Source organism: Myxocyprinus asiaticus, chromosome 23 (genome assembly GCF_019703515.2).
Source record: "Myxocyprinus asiaticus isolate MX2 ecotype Aquarium Trade chromosome 23, UBuf_Myxa_2, whole genome shotgun sequence".
NCBI classification, from domain to species: Eukaryota; Metazoa; Chordata; class Actinopteri; order Cypriniformes; family Catostomidae; genus Myxocyprinus; species Myxocyprinus asiaticus.
Genome location: NC_059366.1, coordinates 40,254,793 through 40,276,670, shown reverse-complemented (window position 1 = coordinate 40,276,670; position 21,878 = coordinate 40,254,793). Strand labels below are relative to the sequence as shown.

Genomic DNA, 21,878 nt, shown 5'->3' with positions numbered 1-21,878 from the left:
TCTCATTGAATTTGGTTTGACGGGGTCGCTCAAGCGAAATTTCGGGCCTCAGAAGCAGATTCAGTGACATTTTCTTGCGTTCTAGACATGCTTTTCATCTAATGACCAGTGCAGCTGTCAGTGGAAAAACCATGTGTTTCATAATTTCTGTCTCACAAGAAGCACTGAACACTGATAGACGTGCACATGGATATTTACATATATCGACATACACAATGTACAAACCTTACAAATCGCTGTTTTCTGCTCTGTATCACGTTTTCTAAAGCCAAACCAATTCCACACCACGGAAGATGCACTTTCCTTCATAATCTTCTTATCTTCTCATTCAAATGAATTTGAAGAAAGAGCAGTTGCTCCGCCTTCCATTTATTCGACAGAGTGTGAAATGCGTGTTATGTGCTGTACACATTTCTCGTGTGGCAATTTTGCGTTACTGCGATAGACAATAATCCAAAATGTATACCAGTTGGCAGATTTCTACAGATTTATCATGTCTACCGGTATATCGCCCACCCCTAACTGAGATCACATTTTGTCCCCATTCTGATGGTTGATGTGAACATTAACTGAAGCTCCTGACCCATATCTGCATGATTTTATACATTACACTGCTGCCACACGATTGGCTGATTAAATAATCATATGAACAAGTAGATGTAAAGGTGTAACTAATAAAGGGGCCGGTGAGTGTAAATAACTTTGCTGTATTCTCTTCTTTAGCCGGCAGCAGAACTCATAGATTCAGAGTTTTGCCCAGGCATGAGCAATCGACAGAAGAACAAGGCCAAGAGGATGGCAAAACTGGTTGCAAAGCAGAAATCCAGAGACATGGATCCTAATGAGAGGAGGTAGAGCTGGCACACTCAGATGATGATCTCTTTATTCTTGTAATTCTTTGTGAATTATGATTTTTCAATACAATATAGATATTTGACTTGTGGACAGTCAGTCTTTCCACTGCTCTTATCTTCCTCTGCCACAGCAATGACAGTTTTGAGGGAGAACCAGAGGAGAAACGACGGAAAACCACAAACGTGGTCATAGAGCAGCCAGCGACAGACAGCAAAGTCTTAATTGATAATGTCTCTGATAACTCCAGTTTATCTGAGGAGGTGTGTGACATGCACAAGACCTATATTGTAAGACATTGAGCTGTAAATTCAACGCATATTTTTGTTGTTTAATATTTGTCTTTGTTTGACAGACTCAGGAATGGCCATTGGAAAGTTTCTGTGAGGAACTGTGCAATGATCTCTTCAACCCTTTGTGGGAGGTACTGCAAAAACACATCTACATGAAGCACCTTCCCTCAAATTTAACATTGATTTATCTCTTGCTGTCTTGCATGCTAGTCATGTGCTTTTTGCAAGACAAATGGTCATAAACACAGTTTACATTTAAATATGGTTCTTGACCACTTTTTTTTGCCATGTTTAGATTCGTCATGGTGCTGGCACTGGACTGAGAGAAGTGCTGAAGTGTCATGGTGCTGGCGGAGGAAAGACGGTTGGCAGTACATCTGAACAGGTGTTTACCAGCTCACATTATCACTGTCAGAGGTTTATAGAAGTTCAGTGTGTGACGTTTGATGCCTTCATTCTCAGATGGAGCGACAGCATCAGGAGTGGCTGGAGGATTTGGTGATTCGGCTTCTGTGCGTCTTTGCTCTGGACCGATTTGGAGACTTTGTGTCTGATGAGGTTTGTAATCCTAAGTTCATGTCTCTCAACCACTTGGCGGTGTTGCAGTGGTTGAACAAAACTGATTTGCTGCTGTACTTATCCCTATAAGGTGGATAGACATCATTTGTTTAAAAGGAGGCATTTATACAACACTCCTATAAATAGCCACAAACTCCAACTCAGGTGTCCCGTGACATGGCATGCAACAAATGTCAAATAGGACTGAAACGATTAGTCAACGTAATCGACAGTGTTGACCATAAAACAATTGTCGACAATTTTTTGTTGTCGTTTGATCTAATTTAATGCAACATGAGAGAATTTGCTAATGATGACACAGGAGAGCAGCACTTCAGCTTGCGCTTGATTGAGGAGAGGATGAAAACACAGCTCACAGTCCAGATGCACTCAACTTTCCAAATAGATTAAGGTGATGTAGATGGCAAAGTATGAGGGAATTATAATACAAAAATATAAAAGTAAATACAGAAGCAGTGTCGTCGTGAAATAAAATGGAGCCGTACCTGGCGTTCCGCTTGAGCAAATCTTGCCTGTCAGAGCGTCTTTAAGTGAAACACCCCAGCGTTATATCTTTATGCATACTTTATTAAAGTTAAAATGATAAGGAAGCAGGTTGTATGAATAAGCACAAACTCCGAAACTGGCATTTCTCTGTGCGGTCAGAGCTGCTTATGAGTCTCATGAAAAACGGCATGAGAGAGTTTCAAACTTCTCCCAGCAGAGACCCTCATCCCTTGCATAAAACGATATCGTTATTTATCGCGATAAAAAAATCCACGATATCGATGATAAGCTTTTGAGGAATTTTCTATATTTAGTGTGTGTCGCTAAAAACGCAAGCAGTTCGGCTTTCAGGCTGTGTCCCCACTGGTGTGGAAGAAATCCGCTCGCAATGCTAGGAAAGAGCTTGCTCCGGGTTGGTGTCTCTCAGGGGATACCCCTGAACCCCCATACAGCATCATTCCACAGTCACAAGGGCTTTTATGCCCCCTTACTTGGGTATCTGAATCTAAAGAAATGATGATCTTAATGATGTTAAGAGATCATAAGAGAGATGATCTCTTAACATTCATTTTCAAATGCACTCGATAATCTATAAAATATTTTAATATTTTGGTAAAAGATCCCTCAGAGCCCACTGCTTTGGCTGTCTCTGGACCCCCAGTGCAGTTTTGTAGTGACTATTTTAGCTGTTTAGAATTTATTTTTTCTTCTGCCAACTTTTGAAATAAAAAAAATTATGTAAATGTGAATGTATATCTTGATAAATATCGATATCGAACAATATGAACAAGAATATCATAACAATTTTGGCCATATTGCCTGGCCCTAAGCTGAATAGTTGGTTAAGAGCTAATGATTAATTGTTGGAACAATCGCCCAAATAGTTGAATAATCGTTCTAGTAATCGTTAGATTAGTCGATTATCAAAATGATCGTTAGTTGCAGCCCCAATGTAAAACTCATGATAATGTGGAAAAACTATAAGAATACTGAACAATTATTTTTTCTTAAATTTCCAGGTGGTTGCGCCTGTCAGAGAGACATGTGCTCAGACTCTTGGTGTGGCCTTGAGGCACATGACAGACAGCGGTGTTGCCATGACGGTGGATATTCTGCTTAAGCTGCTAACTGAAGACCAGTGGGAGGTTCGACACGGAGGCTTGCTAGGCATCAAATACGCTCTCGCCATCAGACAGGTGGAGCAGTCTCAAATTATAGTTTTTTAATGATTGGCTGAAATGTAAAAATTCTGTGTCTTGAGATATTGACACATACAGTATATTCCAGTTGTTTTGTAGTTTGTTTATAACCTGTAGAACCATACTGACCCATAGGATTTGATCTCAGAGCTGCTGCCGCGTGTTCTTCCTGCCATCACAGAAGGGCTGAGGGATCTGGATGATGATGTTCGTGCCGTGGCAGCAGCAGCTTTAATTCCAGTGGTGGATGGATTAGTTCAGCTGCAGCCTGATAAGGTCTGAGGTCTAAGTTCATGAGTTTGAGTTGATATTTGAATTTTGCCGATATTTTACCCGCACTAGATAAAGCATAAATGCATTACATGATATGATACAAGCATTCATTTCACACAATATTTAAACATTTTAATCTATAATATTTAAAAAACATTTTTTAAATAGACCTGTTTGAAAACAGAAACTGGTATATTTTGGAATGGACACAAGGGGCAACTAATACTGTCTAAGATGGCACAATTATCTAACTTTGCTGATCTCAAAATGACCCATGCATGCTGAAACTATGCATGTCAGAATTGATGTGTTAGTTGAATAAATGGGGATTTAATGCTACTGTATATCTGACTCTTATTTACAGCTGTAGATCAGAGTTAATCTGTGAATGCTTGTTCGTATGTTGAATAGGTTCCATTCATCGTTGACACACTGTGGAATGCTCTGTTGGAGCTGGATGATCTTACAGCCTCGACCAACAGCATCATGACCCTCCTGTCATCCCTGCTCATCTACCCACATGTCCGCCAGTGCAGGTGAGATTTCTCTTTCAAAGGACTTGACACTGTAATGTGAACTGAACCTCAAACCTTATTCTTTTGCGTTCCCCAGCATGCAGCAGTCCCTGACTGTGTTGGTTCCTCGAGTGTGGCCGTTCCTAAGACATACCATCGCATCTGTTCGTCGGGCAGCCTTAGAGACCCTCTTTACACTGCTGTCCAAAGCTGACCAGGTTGGGTAATCTGTGTATATCTGACTTCACATCGTTACTGGAATTGCTGAGGAATTGAGATTAGTGTGTAGCATCAACCAACATTACACCCTTTGCCTTTAACTAAAGTTGTACAGTAAATCAAATCAAAATCATGATATCTCTAATTACTAAACTGCTAAAGGCTGAAATCTAAAAAAGACTATTGTATACATGTGTGAGAATTTTACATGTGTATATTACGTGAGAGCAGATTCTAGGATTGGTTTTGAGTTGACAAAACAATGCAATCAGGCTTAATTGGTACCATGATGCTGCTCATCAACTTTGTCAACTCAGGCTTTGATCCAGAGTTTAAGATTAGTTCATGTGTGCGTGCACATGAATGAGTGACATTTGCAGCGAACAGCCAATCACGTAAAACGCAGAGAGCGTGATTCATATTCACTTCTCGCGAGAGAGTTAGCGGGATTTACCTCTCCGCCAAAGGCCGATCGTTATGAAAATATGAAGAATTTAAACGGTACAATTTTTCAAAAAAAATAAAATAACAAATTATTCATCCCTTTCACCATCTTGAGGAGTGATTTTAAGCTTTTAATATTTTAAATTGATCACTATTGGCAGGTGTTATATTAATCCATCTTACTAGCTATTTTATAAATAGCTTAATATAATGTTTATATTATCATTGATATTTTATGGCTAGAGTAGGTAAATATAAAACAATTTTAGTGTATTTAAATAAAATACAAAACTCCATCTGCCAAAACTCTAAATAATTTATCATGAGTCAATTTTGTGGATTTCTAAGATTTATTTATTTATTTGAGTAAAATGCTCTTTAAGAGACACGGAGGGGTGACTTCATTGCGTCAGAGATTTCAATTTACCCACAGCTGATTGGTTCAGCATCTGTTAGCGATCTGTTACCCAGAACAAAACCTGCCACGGAGCAGGGTAGCCAGGTAGCGTAAGTAGACCAACCTTCATGGTACCTAAAACCCAAGGTTGACACAAACTAAACAAATGTACCTAGCAATTCACCAAAACCGGCTTCATGGTACAGGCCTCTGCTGTGTCAGTTTGATTATGCCTTTTTGTTATCCTTTATCTGACCAGTGGCAAAATTGTATGTTTATATAATCTGCAATAGCAACGTGTCAGTATGATCGCAATGTATATTTAACAAATCATGAAAGTTCAATGGCATTGTTCTTCATTCCCTGTTTACTGTTCTTATTTTTAATTGTCCCTCAGAGTTGTGCCGTGTGGCTGAATCCCATCATGCAGGACATGTTAAGACACATTTTTCAGTCCTGCATCCTGGAGAGCAATCTAGAGATCCTAGAACTGATTCAGAAGGTACCGTTCACTGAAGTTCAACCCGTTACCCTTTTTGGAATGTTTTAGCTGATTGAAATGTTAATTACTTGATCTAGGTGTGGGGGGAGTTGTTGCGGCAGGCCCCGCAGCAGTATGTGGTTGCAGCCAGCTGTCCCTGGATGGGTGCCTGGCTCTGTTTGATGATGCAAGCACCACACATCCCAATAGACCCCAACATGCTACTAGAAGTGAAGGCCCGCTTAAAGGTGAGGGTTGAGGTCAAACTTTATTCTGCAGTGCTTCACTGGAATGGAGTATTAGTTGTTTTATTACTTGACTCTTGAACAATATGTGTTTGAGTAAATAATAACAGAATTTTCATTTTGGCTGAACTATCCCTTTAAGCTGGTTGCTGTGTTTTAAATGTTAAACTCTGTCATATCATTTAAGGAATATTCTGTTCAAAAATGAAAACTGCCATTTGCGTTCTTTGAGTCTTTCTACAAACTTTCCACTCGTCCAAAAGCTTGCTCAGAGCTACATTCTCTATTCTTCTTCTGTAGGAGAAAGCCTCTGGGAAGACCCGACAAGGATCTGCTCCAGTCAAGGAAACAATCCAGGAGTACATTGGTGGAGCAGAGACTATCACTGAAGACCCTGCCACACGAGACTACGTGGTGACCCGTGCACGTCTAATGGCTGCAAAGTATGCGTCTATTCTACATCACTCTTTTTCTCAGCAGTTCTATGTTTGCTGTGGCAAATTTCAGTCTTGACTGCTGTCTTCTCCTAGGCTGTTGGGGGCGCTGTGTAGTTGTATCTGTGACCCGCAATTGAACAGCTCCTCTCAGGAACTCCGGCCTGCTGAGTCTCTGGCTCAGCTCTTACTGTTCCACCTCAACTCCAAATCGGCCCTGCAGCAGATTGCTGTTGCCATGGTGATCTGTGAGTGGGCAGGCCTGCAGAAGGTGAGCGTGGGAGAAGGTTAATAGAATAGTTCTCCAAAAAAATATAAATTCTGTTATTTTATCACCCTTGTGTCATATGATTTTCTTCCGTGGAAAAAAAAATGATCCTGGCCACTCACTCTGCCACCATAAAAGTGCTCTATAAGACTCCGTAAGAATAATGCACTGTATTCCAAGTCTTCTAAAGCCACATGATAGCTTTCTGTGTGAAACAGGTTTTTTCAGAATAATATATATATATATTTTTTTTTAATCACAGGTGTATTTTTATGTGCTGTTAATGACGTGCTGTACTGTGTCACAGGAGTGTGAGCTGCTGTCCAGCGTGGTTCAGCCTCGTTTGCTGGTCATCCTTTCTGAGCAACTTTATTATGATGAGATCGCCATTCCTTTCACACGCATGCAGAATGAATGCAAACAGCTCATAGCGCTGCTGGCTGACGCCCACATCGACGTGAGAGAACGAATGAACTGCACTGTGTTTACTATTGATCAGGCTAATGAGCTGGTTAGTAAAAGAGGCTAACTTAAGGATACAAAATTCTAAATCTCTGTTCCAAAATCTAGTTGCCTACTTAAACAGCGTTTTTAGGCATCGCAGGAGCTCTCCTGATGCAAAGGCTGTTTTTAAAGGTAGATGAAACTCATTATACAGTGCTGTGAAAGTATTTGCCCCCTTCCTGATTTCTCTTATTTTTGTGTATTTTTTTCATACTAAATTGTTTAGCTCTTCAAATGAGATATAACATAAAACAAAGGCAACATAGTAAGTAAACACAAAATACAGTTTATATATATATATATATATATATATATATATATATATATATATATATATATATAAAATCTTTTTTTTTATTTATTTTTTTATTATTTTTATTGAAGATAAAGATATCCAACACCTATATCACCCATATGAAAAACAAACTACCCCCTTAAACTTAATACCAGGTTGTGCCACCTTTAGCAGCAACAACTGAAAACAAACACTTCCGATAACTGGAGATCAGTCTTTCACAATGCTGTGGTGATATTTTGGCCCACTATTCTGTGCAGAACTGCTTTAGTTCAGCCACATTGGAGGGTTTTCGAGCATGAACTGCCCGTTTAAGGTCCTGCCACAGCATCTCAATTGGGTTTAAGTCAGGACATTGACTAGGCCACTCCAAAACTTTAATTTTGCTTCTTTTGACCCAGTCAGAGGTGGACTTACTCCTATGCTTTGGATCAATGTCTTGTTGCATAATCCAATTGCGCTTGAGCTTCAACTCACGGACTGATGACTGAACGTTCTCCTTTAGGATTTTCTGGTAGAGAACAGAATTCACGTTTCCCTCAATTATTGCAATTATAAGTTCTTCCTTTGGCCACCTCTTTGTCAATTGTCTATCTTAACGGATTTGTAATGTGGATTTGTAGTTTTTTCCTCCTGAGATGCAGGTGCGCGATATCACACAAATAATTCGGTGCCCAGAGATGTACAAAGTTAGTGATAAACATTCACTTTTATTAAATGATATCAATGAGTCAAAGTTCCTACATTACAAGATATTAAAGCTTGTTTAACAAATGTTTGCAGAGACTGGTGTACAAAACACCTTAAATTAAACTCTCTTGTTGATCGTACACCTGCAGCACTAATGCTAGCGTAGCAGCATTGTTTATCAGTTGGGTTGCTAGGAAACAGTCAAACCCCTGTTATGCTAATGGTAGTGTTACAGTTTTGGTTGTTTAAACGTCATTTTCCAAGCATCTGGCAATGGAATTCCTTTATGATCGGAGTTCTGAGAATTCAAGTAGGAATATCCCACATCTGACTTGAATAAAACGCAGCACGAGTGTCTCGCTAAATTCCACCTTCCGCCAATCCCCAGTTGGCATTCTTTGGCCTAAGGGTAATCGGCGAGCCAAATGCCATTGGCCTGAGTAAGACCTGAGGAGGCACGATTAAGCCCTGAAAGTGACAGTGGGGACGCAACTGGCCTTGGCACGCACTAGCACGCCTTTTATTTGGCCCAACAGTGGAAATGCGGCTACTGTGGTTCTTTTGGAGTCCCAGAGCTTTTGAAATAGCTTTGTAACCCTTCCCATACTGCTGTATTTCAATCACCTTTTTCCTCATCATTTCTAGAATTTCTTTTGACTGTAGCATAGTTTGCTACTGGGTGAGACCTTTTAGCCATCTTCATGCTGCTGAAAAAGTTATTTAGGCGTTGATTTGATTGAACAGGGCTGGCATTAATCAGGCCTGAGTGTGTCTAGTCCAGCTGAACCCCATTATGAATGCAGTTTCATAGATTTGGGGATTTAGTAACTAAGGGGGCAAATACTTTTTCACACATGTCCAGTTGATATTGGGTAACATTTTTGCTTCAATAACATTATTATTTAAAAACTGTATTTTGGGTTTACTCAGATTGCCTTTTGTTTTATGTTAGATTTTGTTTGAATTTTTGAAACAATTTAGTTTGAGATGTACACAAAAACAGAACAAATCAGGACTGGGCAAACACTTTTTCACAGCACTGTATACTCAAAAGTGCAATAAGAGTTAAGTCCAATTTTAACATTTGACCCATTATTTGTGTTGAATGTATTTTAAGCTTATGAGAATATTGTGGTGTTAACTTGGTTACATACTAAAGGCAAACTCTTTGAGATCAATTGTGATTTCAATTTTTATGTGTGCTTCTTGAGCACGATGACGCTTGGATTTGCGACCTATGTAAAGTGTTTCAAATATGTCCCTTGGGTTCCTATTCAGTTAGGTTGCCAGTTTACAGCAAGGTAGCTCACTAGGTATTGGAACAGAGCCTAGTGTACTGTATATTGTTTTTGGATAAGTATCTGCTAAATGACTATTTTCTCATCCCCTGATTTTCTGTAGGTAACCACCATCTTCTCAGAGTGCACCTCATCTCTGAACCTGAAGTCACGTCAGTTCCAGCCGTTGGACAGTAAGAGGCTGCAGGCTCGTTCCACCGTTTGTGAGACCAGCGCAGAGTGGCAGCAGCTGCAGCTGAGAGTTCACACCTTCACGGCCTGTGCTGTGGTTAGGCTGGCCATGCTGCCTGACAAACTCAACCCTGTGGTCAGACCCCTGATGGAGGCGGCCCGTCGCGAAGAGAACATGCTTGTTCAGGGTTACGCGGCCTCCAACATTGCTCGTCTGCTACAGCTGTGTGCTTCGAGATCTCCCTGCCCAAATGCCAAGATTGTAAAGAATCTCTGCAGCTCTGTATGTGTAGATCCGATGCTCACTCCCAGCGCTGCCTGTCCTGTTCCACCAACCAGCACTCCTACAGTACAAGAGAGCAGTAAAGGTGAGAAGACAATAGCTCTGACATCCATTTATATTTTCAAGTCCTGTAGAACTGATTATTTATTCAGTGTTACCAATCCATTGGAGGTGATCGGTGTATTTGTTCTTTTAGAAGGGTGTTAATGAATAGTTATTGTTCAATCAGTAATGCTTGCCACATACAATATTAGAAGCACATGATATCATTACAAATTTTTTCCAGTTAGAAAAGTATCTTTCTATGCCAATATTCAGAAGTACTAAACAGTTTCTACTGTATACGGTTTTGATGCCCATTTTATTTGAAGCATTTTCTTGCAAAAAGAATGGATCATACTAATTATGCATATAGTACATGCTGAATGTGGCATTAATAACAGCTAATTAAATTTAGGGCACTGGTGGATATGTTGTCACCTATTAATGTGAATTTCTAAGGCAAATCTTTTAAGATTTACAGGATTGGCCTAATAACTTTGTCAATCGGAGCAAGCCAGAAAAATATTATTGATGCCTATTTAATTAACATGTTACTACATAATTTGAAATGTGAGCAGACATGTCAACATTTTTAGAAGTGTAGTATATTTGATCTGTCCTGCAGCATCTGTGGCTGAGAAGGATGCAATGCATCACATGGTGAATAAGACGAAGGGCATCATCACTCTTTACCGACACCAGAAAGCAGCTTTCGCCATTACCAGTAAGAGGGGACCTACCCCCAAAGCCCCCAAAACCACCACCAATGACCTGCCCCTAGGAAGCAGCATTGCTGCGGAAACGGATGAGGTAGTTAGAATGTTATTATTAACAGTTTAACCATGTTCTTATTATGAATTCTGCTAATGATCTGTGTAATACCAATCTAGAGCAAGAAGCCATGCCTTATCCAGAGGAGAGGAGCAGAGTTCTCTTTAATGACAGTCGCCAGGCATTTCGGGCAGGAGCTGACAAGAGCTTTGCCATATCTCTGGGAGTCCATGACCGGCCCGCTGAGGAACGCAATGAATGCTCAGGGATTTGGTGTGTCTGCTTTGATTTGATGTCTCATCATATAGATTTTTCAGTTGGAGTCTTTTAAAAATAAAGTGACATCTGTTTTAGTTGGGCTGGATGTTTCTAATGTTATTGGTTGTGTTGTATGACTTTATATGACTGGTTTTAAGGGTAAAGTTCAAAAACAAGAGACTAATTCAACAAGTATTCAATGTATTTGATATAATAAGGTTGTGGTTTTCTACTTTTTCTTAGGATGAATTGCTTATTTTTTTTTAATTATTTCTCATGGCGTGTCTGTCTCGCAGATTCCAGCCAGTTGTTGAAGCAGGGAGATTCAGTTGCTCAGGAGCTTGTGAACTCTCTGCAGGTGCTGGAGGTCACAGCAGGAGCCATGACCCAAGAGCTCATTCCTTTAGTATGTACTCACACTTTCAAAGACATCTTGTGTCAAACTACATTTAACAATTGCAGTTACAATGGGAGTGTGTTTTGATTTTACCAAACTATGTTCTTGCTTCCACCTGCAGTCAGTGTGTCCGAGTCTACTGTTCTCTCTCTGTCTGCAGGTGATGGAGCAGCTGCCTCTCCTGTGCACCTGTCTACAGCATCCATACACGGCTGTACGTCACATGGCTGCACGCTGTGTGGGTGTGCTCAGTAAGATCGCTACCATGGAGACAATGAATGTGTTCCTGGAGCATGTGTTACCCTGGTTAGGTGCTATTGATGACAACACCAAGCAAGAAGGAGCTATTGAAGCACTGGCTTGTATCCTCTTTCAAGACATGACAATCTTGCTGTAATTTTTATATTAGACATGTCTTTGTTAACACTTACTATAAAATAGATGGTTCTGGTCCTGAGTGCTAATTGGTCAATACAGCTTATAGTCATGTAAAATTTCTCTGCAGTAACTGCTAGGGTGCAGCTCAGCTGTTCATCTTGCTGCTGTGTATATGACTGCGCAGCACACCTTGAGGTCAACTGTTAACCTTCATTTAAGTGTCAGGAGCTATATAATTTAGTGGAAGGATGGTACATCTAGCATGGATGAATTTGCTTAAAATGTAGTAATGAAAATATGTGCCCTTAAAATTATGTAGTAGACATAGTATTAAAGCAAAAATACACTCAAGGTCTGTATTGTGCTATGTACCCTGCTATGTGTCAAGTCTAAAATACCCTTCACAATAAAGCAATATGTATATCATAAAACATCCTATACATAATACATTCTTCTGTCTCTTAGATCTTGGGAAGGACTTAAGGCCCAGGTATACTTGGTTTTTGTGCGTTCCAGACCGCCTGGTGCCCAGTCGACAGCGTTGCCTTTCAAAGTATACTCTTCTTACCGCTATCGAATCCGAACCCATTCGACGCATGCCCAAAACAGCTGTGCGCTGTCAGTCCACGCGGACTGTGCTGATGACGAAATTTGCTTCATGCATACTGGGTGCTGAGCAATCCGCAACACGGACACCCAAGTATATTTTGGCCTTTTATAAGCATTTAAAGTATGTAAATGGGTGTTTGGAGCACAGATATTATCCTTGACTACAGTCACCAGGTGTGATGGAGCAGTTGGATGTGGATATTGTGCCCTACATAGTGCTACTGGTGGTCCCTGTGCTGGGCCGTATGAGTGACCCCTGTGACAGTGTGAGGTTCATGGCCACGCAGTGCTTTGCTACTCTCATCAGACTGTTGCCGCTCGAGGTGAGAGCTTAGTGACCAGCACAGTCCAGCATTGGTGCAGTGCACAATCTGTCAGATATAATGAAAGTAATTGGGTGTTGGGTCTATCAAAATTACCACAAAAAAAAACTCCATAAAAGTAACACAAAATTGATCTGTATTACTTCTGTATTATACTCCAAGTCTTCTGAAGCCATACAGTAACCTTAATTTCAGTCTGTTCCTCATTTATTCACTGAAAATCTTTGTTCTCTATTCTCTCGTATTCTTTTCTTAGTATGGTGGAGATGAAGGCTCATCACTTTGATGCAGAATATTTGTGAAGCTATTTTTCCTTTTCACTTTAATTTATTTCTTTCAGGCTGGAATCCCAGACCCGGCGTCTATGTCTGAAGATCTGATTCGGCAGAAGGCCAGAGAACGGCACTTCCTTGAGCAGCTACTGGATGGAAGAAAACTCGACAATTACAAGATTCCAGTGCCCATCAAAGCAGAGCTCAGGAAATACCAGCAGGTGTGTGGTGTGGATCTGTCCATGGAAATCTCTCTCTCTTTATTTTTTATTTTAATTTGTTTTGCAAATCTTCACTAGAGTGAAATAATACAGATGTCTAAATTCTGGGTCGTTTCTGTGAAATGAAAGCATATAAACATTGGCCAGTATGCAGGCCCAGGCAGAATCTGTGGATGACTTCTGGATTTTCTGCCCCGGTGGAAAATCTGTGGAATGGATTTAAATATGGTGAAATTTATGGCTAAAAGCACTGTCAAATTAATAAATTATTTCATAAATACGCAAGGGGTTAGGGATTATTTTCACAGAATTAGAATGACAGTCTTCGAGTTCTGCTGACACAGATCTCATATGAACCTACCAATAAACAGCTGTTGAACACCTGCAGGTTCATGGGTTGTATGTTTTACCAATGATGCTGAAATTGGTTTCAATCTGAAGTTCTTTCTGTTTGTTTGTGTAGGATGGTGTGAACTGGCTAGCGTTTCTCAACAAGTACAAGCTTCATGGGATCTTATGTGATGATATGGGTCTGGGTAAGACCCTGCAGTCCATCTGTATACTGGCTGGCGATCATTTCCTTAGGTACACCCTCAAACCTGCTTCATGCAACACAAGCAGTTTTGTTGTAAAGAACACACTAGTGTGCACGCGACCTGCTGAATTTTTGTGTGTGCAGAGCTCAAGAGTACACCAGGACGAAAGCTCCCGATTGTTGCCCTTTGCCCTCTATAGTGGTGTGTCCACCAACGCTGACTGGCCACTGGGTGGATGAGGTCGGCAAATTCTGCTCTAAAGAGTATCTCAATCCTCTGCACTATACTGGCCCCCCCACAGAAAGAGCACGGTACCGGCATTTTAAAAATACATTTACAAATGAAAAGGAATATTTAGGGTTAAATAAAACTTAGATTTGATCATTTTACAGATCAAATGAAAAAACAAAATCGAAATAATCATGAAAGTGCTTGTGCATGTTGACGGCTTGCTTTGCATCATTGTTAGCACTTTAAATGCATTTCGTGTCATTTACAAACTGAGGTACGAGTCAAAATGTTTTTTCTTTGGTAATTGACTGCATGTCACAGCAGCTGTCCATAGAGATTAAGTTGTATTTAACTCTGAATATTTCTGTTAAGACTTGGAATAACTAGAGCTTAGGAGTTTACTCTTGAAGTTCCGTGTCATTCTTTGCAGGTTACAGCACCAGGTGAAAAAACACAATCTTATTGTTGCCTCGTATGATGTCGTCAGGAATGACATTGACTTTTTCAGGTAACAGTCATTTTCATGTTTGTCATTGAAAGACTTGTCAACAATGAGGGGGGTAAGGAAAGCATTAATATTTGCGTCCCTCTTCTTGTACAGGGATATTAAGTTTAATTACTGTATTCTTGATGAGGGTCACGTCATTAAGAATGGGAAGACAAAACTTTCCAAAACAATCAAGCAGTTAACTGCCAATTACAGAATAATCCTCTCAGGAACACCTATTCAGGTAAGTGCCAAGCTCTAGGCATGACTTTAACTCTCGTTAACTTTAACACTAACGTTTTTGTTTTTGTCGCTATAGAACAATGTTCTGGAGTTATGGTCACTCTTTGACTTCCTGATGCCAGGCTTTCTTGGTACAGAGCGCCAGTTTGCTGCCCGCTATGGGAAGCCCATCCTCGCCAGTCGAGATGCTAAAAGTTCCTCACGTGAACAGGAAGCAGGTGGGATTTCTCAACTTTTGTTTTCTTATTTAAGCATCACACACTTCACAATCTGAAGTTCTTCTTGACATAAACAGTTTTAAGGAATGACTAGACATGAATTATATTATGTTTGGATCTATGATTCTGTGACTGACCTTTGTGGTGCATATGAGTAGGCTGTATGAATAACTGATGATGATTTGGGTCATTCTATAAAAAGGTGTCTGCCATTTTGTTATGGTGATTTTAAGTGATGATTTTTAAAATAATCATCTCTAAGATTTTAGACAAAGAATGTCTTTAGTGCAATTAAAATGTTGGTATGCCTTCAGAAAGGTAACAGGGTTGACGGTAAGATTTAAGTGATATCCACTTTTTAATCAGACTTGTATACAGTCATGGAAACAGGGTTGATGTTTTATGCTTCTTTCCAACTGACAAACCTAAAGCATTTTAAAGTGACAAACAAGAGAGGCATTTTCTTGTCCAGGGTTTGTACTAGGTGCTTGAAGTGCTTGAATTTGGCTTTTTCAAATGTAAGTCCTGGAAACCCTTTTTTTTTTCCCCTTCATCTGGTACACCACTTCTATGACATGTAAAGTTATTTGTGTATTTATTTTGTACTTATTTTTAATAAAAGCATTAGTGCAAGGCCGAACAAGTGTGCAAAAAAGCAAAACAAAATTATTAATAATTTAAATAATTTAAAAAGTATGTTTGTCCCTTGATTTCGTGTTATTGGTTTTATCAATGTTAAAACCTTTTTTTTTTTTTTTTTAAGTTTAAAAAAAAAACATTTGAATTAAATAAATTGTAGAAAATATTTATGTTAAAGTTATTCACATTTTAATTAATATTTTCACACAAAAATATATGGTGTTGTACCCCATTGAACCCTCAAAATGTGGTGGTGTAGCCCATTCAACCCTCATTAGTGTTAACTTGCTTCGTTCGTGAAACAAAATTAAATAGTAAAAGAGAGAACAACAGCCAAGTTGTCCTTTTATGAATAAAAATTTATGTCAGCATGTTACAAAATGTTTACCCTCGGCGTTTATAGGCAAAAACTGAACTAAATGGAAAATTTCAATGTTTTGTAAGTTGGAAAGTCACTTTTTTAAAGAATGACCCATTTGCAATTTGGGTCAGTTCCTCACATAAATCTGTTGTGTGACTTTAGAAAACATGGAACACAGCATGAGTCATATGGACTACTGTTTATGGACCCAGTTATTCACTTGTTGGAAAGAGAAGTGCGTTTTAAGGGAGCACACTACAATTGCACGTCAATTTCTTCATGAATGAACCAAGAATTGTTACTGTGAGAATATATAGTTAAATATGCTCATTGTTGTACTTGTAATAAGTGGTGTTTTATAAAAATAAATGAACTGAATGGTTAAAATATTTTTATTTAAAATGAACAAAAATAATTTGTTTTAATGACATCTCGAGCATAGTCCTTGAAAACAAATAAAAATGTGCTTAAAGTCCTTGAATTTAACTTTGAAGCATTGAAATACTGCTTGTCCTTGCAGAGGATGATTTGTTTGGTTCCTGAAATGGTGTCATTTTGACAGAATATTTGATAATGTTGTTGTAAGAGTTGATTGATGGTAACGGGGTTGTCTCATAACACAAGGACACAAGTCTTTAATAAATGTCGGCAACAATCAGAGAATTTGGTTCGTTCTGAGCAAAGAATTTTTTTTTTTTTCTCTCAGTTCCTCAGCCTACTTTCCAAATGGTAACTAGTTAGAGCTAAATAAAAGAATGGTTAAAACATTCTTTTTAAAATGACCATGTGCTAAGGGTGAGGGATATACCAGTTACAGTGTTACCAGATCTCACATGAGAAACAAGGTACCTGTTTTGGAAAAGCAAACTCAAAGAACTCACCTCACCCAAAATAGGCAAAAATTAGCGATTTTTAAATTTTTTCCCATGTGAGGGAATTTTCACATTAGAAATCATAAGCATAATGTACAGTAGCCTGTATATAGTAACGTCTTTTCAATAAATGTATTTTCTTTTTTCTTATCCCCTTTTCTCCCAATTTGGAATGCCCAATTCCCACTACTTAGTAGGTCCTTGTGGTGGTGCGGTTACTTGCCTCAATCCATGTGGCGGAGGACAAGTCTCAGTTGCCTCCGCTTCTGAGACCGTCAGTCCGCGCGTCTTATCATGAGACTCTGCATGTGGAGGCTCATGCTACTCTCCGTGATCCATGCACAACTTACCACGCACCCCATTGAGAGCGAGAACCACCAGTTGCGACCACGAGGAGGTTACCCCATGTGACTACCCTCCCTAGCAACCGGGCCAATTTGGTTGCTTAGGAGACCTGGCTGGAGTCACTCAGCACACCCTGGATTCGAACTCGCGACTCCAGAGGTGGTAGTCAATAAATGTATTCTTAATATTAAATGTATCCCCAAAATTTTTCAAATATTAATTTGGCCACCTAAAATCAATAGCCCAAATCAAATCCCTTTATTGTCACTCAACCATATACACAAGTGCAACAGTGGGTGAAAGTCTTGGGCGTGGTTCCAAGCAACATAGCAGTATGACAATTACAATAAAAATCTGATTTACACAACAGTTTACACCTTGTTACACAACACAATATACACCTAATAATATACAGTATACACAAAATAAGACTGTTTACAATAAAAAAATATGCTGTACCCCCCCCTGCACAGGGAATCTCACTCTCTTGCATGCATGCACTCACTCACTGCATGGGTGCATATGGACTAAACGTCACCTTTTGCGCCCCAAACGTTTTTTTTTTTTTTTTTTTTTTTACATTTTCTTAAACTAGTGGTGTCCTTACAAACCATAGCGCATGCTTATGTTTGACTAAGAGAGAAGCCTCTTTTTTTTTTTTTGGGGCAACTGGAAATTCTGAACATTTACTGTAAACCCTTTGATCTTTTGGTTTCATCAAATTATCAGAACAAAATTAACCGGTCTTTAACTGGTTACCAGCATTTAAAAAAAAATTCACTCCAGAACACTTTAAAGGGGTTCCTTTTCCACTTTTCGGTTATATTTGGCAAAAAATATATTTTTTTTTCATTAATTGTACCATTTTTAGTCTCTGACTACAATAAAAAAATTATTTAAAAAAAAGTCTATGCATGTTGGGGTGTGTGTGTGTGTGTTTTAGGTGTGCTGGCAATGGAGGCATTGCATAGACAGGTTCTGCCCTTCCTCCTGAGAAGAATGAAGGATGATGTTCTTCAAGATCTACCACCCAAGATCATACAAGATTATTACTGCAACCTCAGTCCTCTACAGGTACAAAAAATATGGGCTATTTGTCAAGGATTTGACAGGTTGAATCATTGTTACAGCAAAAGTTGTACTGTTACGTCTGTAGCCATGATGAAAATCAAGTTGAAAATAACATTTATTGGCCCCCATAAAACACTTCAACACTCCAGTTAGTCTGTACTGTACACCTTCAGAGAGAAATGAGAATCTCAGTTCTGCATCTCCACAGGCAACTAAATACACAAATATTGTCTATATGGGTGATCGTCAATCTTATTTGTACCTGCTTAGGTTCAACTGTATGAAGACTTTGCAAAGTCTCGCGCAAAGGTGAATGTGGATGACGTGATCTCCACAGCATCAGCACAGGAAGAAGAGGAGAAGCCCAAACTAAAGGCTACCGGACACGTCTTCCAGGTTGATCCCAGGAATTTAAATAAGGAGGACATGAATATCCTCCTCTCAGACTGTCTTTAATGATGACATGTTGCTTGTTTCAGGCTCTGCAGTACCTGAGAAAGCTGTGTAATCACCCAGCACTGGTGTTGACTCCTCAACATCCAGAATACAAACACATCGCAGAACAGCTTGCCAGTCAACACTCCAGCCTCCGAGACATCCAGCACGCCCCAAAACTCTCTGCACTCAAACAGGTTCTCTGCACATACCTGTATTATCAAAGCCCTGCCTCATTTTTCACAAATAGGAGTATATGCTAGATCAGTGAACATATCCGTCTTGGCCAATATTGATATTAAATAATCGGCCTCTGTCTTACTAAGCCAATGTTAAAAGCAGATGACATCAGGTCTTATGCCACAAAAAAAAGTACTGGCCAATTACTTAATCGGTGCATTTGTATTCCTAACATTGTTTTCTCTACCTGGAATGATGTTCAAATACATTTTAACATGTATGTAAATTACAGACAAAAACATAGTAGCAGCAGCATTTATTTTTGTTCCATGTTCTTTTGCAGTTATTGTTGGACTGTGGACTGGGTTCTGCTGGATCGACTGATGGTGGCACAGAGGCTGTGGTAGCTCAGCATCGCGTTCTGATCTTCTGCCAGCTGAAGAGCATGCTGGACATCGTGGAACAGGATCTGCTCAAACTCCTTCTGCCTACCATCACCTACCTCAGACTGGACGGAAGCGTTCAGGCCGGCCTCAGACACTCCATAGTCTCTAGGTGAGACCTTGGTGCCAGACTGCAACCTCTATTTTTGCAGTTGCTTTTTTTTTTTTTTTTTTTAAAGGAGGGACGAGTCTAAAATTTTTGTGGTAAATATGCCACAAATGCTGTCCATTGAGCTTAACTTGTCTTAAACACAGAATATTCATTTTAAAGTAATTATTATCCCTGTATGGAATCTCTTTCCTCTCGCAGGTTTAATAATGACCCATCCATAGACGTCCTGCTGCTCACCACCCATGTGGGTGGACTGGGTTTGAATCTAACAGGTGCTGATACTGTAGTGTTTGTGGAGCATGACTGGAACCCTATGAGAGACTTGCAGGCCATGGACCGAGCACACAGAATAGGACAGGTATGGAGGAGAGCGTGTGTGTGTGTATTATGTCTAGTGACAGACAGATATATTGGTGATTCATCAGTCGATGTTTAGACATTTTGAGATTATGGTTACTGGTTGATTCAGATAATCTGATTAACAAATATTTCTTCCCCATTTGTGATTTTGACAGCCTTGTCACTCTACGCATTTTTGAGTAAATTTGGAAGGTTTGGGGAAAATAGCATTTACGTATTAACACTTGTGTACATTAATTTGTACTATTTAATGTGTATTTATTATTCAAATCGGCATTGTCAGCCACCCTGATTCTAAGATATCAACTTTATTTTCTTCTAATTTGGGCCAATTTCAGCTGTGGTAAAAATGTAGCCTAGTTGTGTCCATTAAACTAATGTGTTTTTGTGTGTTCATAGAAACGTGTGGTAAATGTGTATCGTCTCATCACGCGGGGTACGCTGGAGGAGAAGATCATGGGTCTGCAGAAGTTTAAGATGACCATCGCCAATACAGTCATCAGCCAAGAGAACGCCAGTCTGCAGAGCATGGGCACAGAACAGCTGCTCAACCTCTTCACACTAGACAAGGTCGGTCCTAATAAGGGGTGTAACGGTATTAGATTTTCACGCTATAAGTCATAAAAAAATGTTTTAATAAAAAAGTCATATTTATCTACAGCTGAATTTAGACTAAAAAAAGACATGTTCATTACTGCAATTTCATTGTATGCCATAGTGTCAAACATAATTTTTCATATTATTTAAAGAATAATAATTTGTAATAAATACTGCCCAGGTAAACAGATCAGTTATGCATTTGATTCAGCAATTGGTTGCTTTCACATAGACTTTATATGATGCTGTCTTAACTTTTCTAAAATCCAAATCAGTTAAATTATTAAAAATCCTGACTTTATATCCATGAATTAGATGTCAACGGTATGAAAACTGTCTGTTTAAAAACCAAGGTATTTTCATTAAACCATTACATCCCTAGTCCTAACTGTCTAAAAAATATACAAAACTCCAATCCATGAGACATTGCTCTCTTAAACAGTGTTTAGCATGTCATATACTCATTAAAGGATGTTTGTACAGGGACACACATTTTATACTGATGCTGTTTTGTGTTGATGTGTAGGATGAAAAGGCAGACAAGAGTGAGGCGTCCTCGTCCTCTGGGAAACCCAGTATGAAGTCAGTTCTTGATGGACTGAGTGACCTGTGGGACCAGCAGCTGTATGAGAACGAATACAACCTGGACAGCTTTATGCATTCACTCAAATGAACCCAGTACAACATGCACGACAGACAACCAGAAAAGACTTGAAGCATAAAGGAACGATGGCGAGATGTCCATCGCCTTCAAACACTCCAGTCTAATGCTCACCTACAAATCTCTCATGACTGTCACAGTCTTCCAACTTTTCCCTTGCTAGCAGTCTCTTGTAATTCGCTCAAGACTGACGTCTGCAGTCCGTTATTAAATTGTCTCCTAGTTTGGCACCGGAGGAAGTCTTAAAGCTATTCTTAAAGTGTTGCACAAGCATCTGTGTGAATAAATTCTGACAAATTAACCTCAGGATTTCCAGAACTCGCCATCAGTATCACAGTGACAGTATTACCAGACAGAACTAAATGAAAACGGTGAGTTAAGAACTGGAATGCACTGAAAACACTTCCGTCATCTTGTAGATCAGTGAAGGACAGCGTTACTGCATCCTCCAGCCCACTCTAGGGGGGTTTAACTGACTATTGTAGGAATATGAAGGGCTTGTAGTTGCTGCCCTATCAGACACATCGTGTAAAATGTCTTACATGCACTGATTGATCTTTAGGCACAGCTGGAAGAGCAGCAGAATGTTTGCAGATACTTTTGTAGCATTTTAAAAGGAAAACAAAAATTAGGACTTGTAAATATTTCTGTTATTTGCCTTTTTTGGGTAAGCTGGTAGAATTTTAATAAATTCTAATGAGCTCACTTTAAAGAGTGTATTTTTTTGCTTGTCTGTTTGCATTTATTTAAACTGCATAAATGAACAGTTAAATTAGGCAGAAAGCATTTATGGATGAAGTATTTCATTTATATATTATGCAGTGCATTAAATTTGTCATTTTTGTGAAAGTATTTTTTGGACTATTAGCACATTGTTACTATGCTGTATA

The 21,878-nt window shown here is 39.3% G+C and overlaps 1 protein-coding gene across 5 annotated transcripts in view; it reads left to right on the top strand.

Moving 5' to 3' along the window:
* Positions 1-21,878, top strand: part of LOC127414050 (TATA-binding protein-associated factor 172-like) — a 40,375-nt gene extending 18,497 nt beyond the window's left edge. For 2 of the 5 annotated variants that reach the window (XM_051651728.1, XM_051651729.1), the window contains 33 exons: positions 724-851; positions 986-1,115; positions 1,208-1,276; positions 1,441-1,530; positions 1,608-1,703; positions 3,230-3,406; positions 3,545-3,685; positions 4,094-4,218; positions 4,295-4,415; positions 5,655-5,759; positions 5,837-5,986; positions 6,284-6,426; positions 6,514-6,688; positions 6,993-7,196; positions 9,576-10,011; positions 10,594-10,778; positions 10,859-11,012; positions 11,294-11,403; positions 11,555-11,756; positions 12,556-12,704; positions 13,045-13,197; positions 13,661-13,782; positions 13,877-14,044; positions 14,395-14,472; positions 14,566-14,695; positions 14,771-14,912; positions 18,073-18,203; positions 18,471-18,596; positions 18,680-18,832; positions 19,159-19,370; positions 19,569-19,728; positions 20,130-20,300; positions 20,854-21,878. In XM_051651728.1, the coding sequence (XP_051507688.1) occupies positions 724-851; positions 986-1,115; positions 1,208-1,276; positions 1,441-1,530; positions 1,608-1,703; positions 3,230-3,406; positions 3,545-3,685; positions 4,094-4,218; positions 4,295-4,415; positions 5,655-5,759; positions 5,837-5,986; positions 6,284-6,426; positions 6,514-6,688; positions 6,993-7,196; positions 9,576-10,011; positions 10,594-10,778; positions 10,859-11,012; positions 11,294-11,403; positions 11,555-11,756; positions 12,556-12,704; positions 13,045-13,197; positions 13,661-13,782; positions 13,877-14,044; positions 14,395-14,472; positions 14,566-14,695; positions 14,771-14,912; positions 18,073-18,203; positions 18,471-18,596; positions 18,680-18,832; positions 19,159-19,370; positions 19,569-19,728; positions 20,130-20,300; positions 20,854-21,000 (4,983 nt within the window). In that variant the 3' untranslated portion in view covers positions 21,001-21,878. Of the gene's footprint in view, positions 1-723; positions 852-985; positions 1,116-1,207; positions 1,277-1,440; positions 1,531-1,607; positions 1,704-3,229; positions 3,407-3,544; positions 3,686-4,093; positions 4,219-4,294; positions 4,416-5,654; positions 5,760-5,836; positions 5,987-6,283; positions 6,427-6,513; positions 6,689-6,992; positions 7,197-9,575; positions 10,012-10,593; positions 10,779-10,858; positions 11,013-11,293; positions 11,404-11,554; positions 11,757-12,555; positions 12,705-13,044; positions 13,198-13,660; positions 13,783-13,876; positions 14,045-14,394; positions 14,473-14,565; positions 14,696-14,770; positions 14,913-16,978; positions 17,276-18,072; positions 18,204-18,470; positions 18,597-18,679; positions 18,833-19,158; positions 19,371-19,568; positions 19,729-20,129; positions 20,301-20,853 lie in introns of those variants that run through there. The other 3 variants (XM_051651732.1, XM_051651731.1, XM_051651733.1) reach the window with 2 other exon arrangements.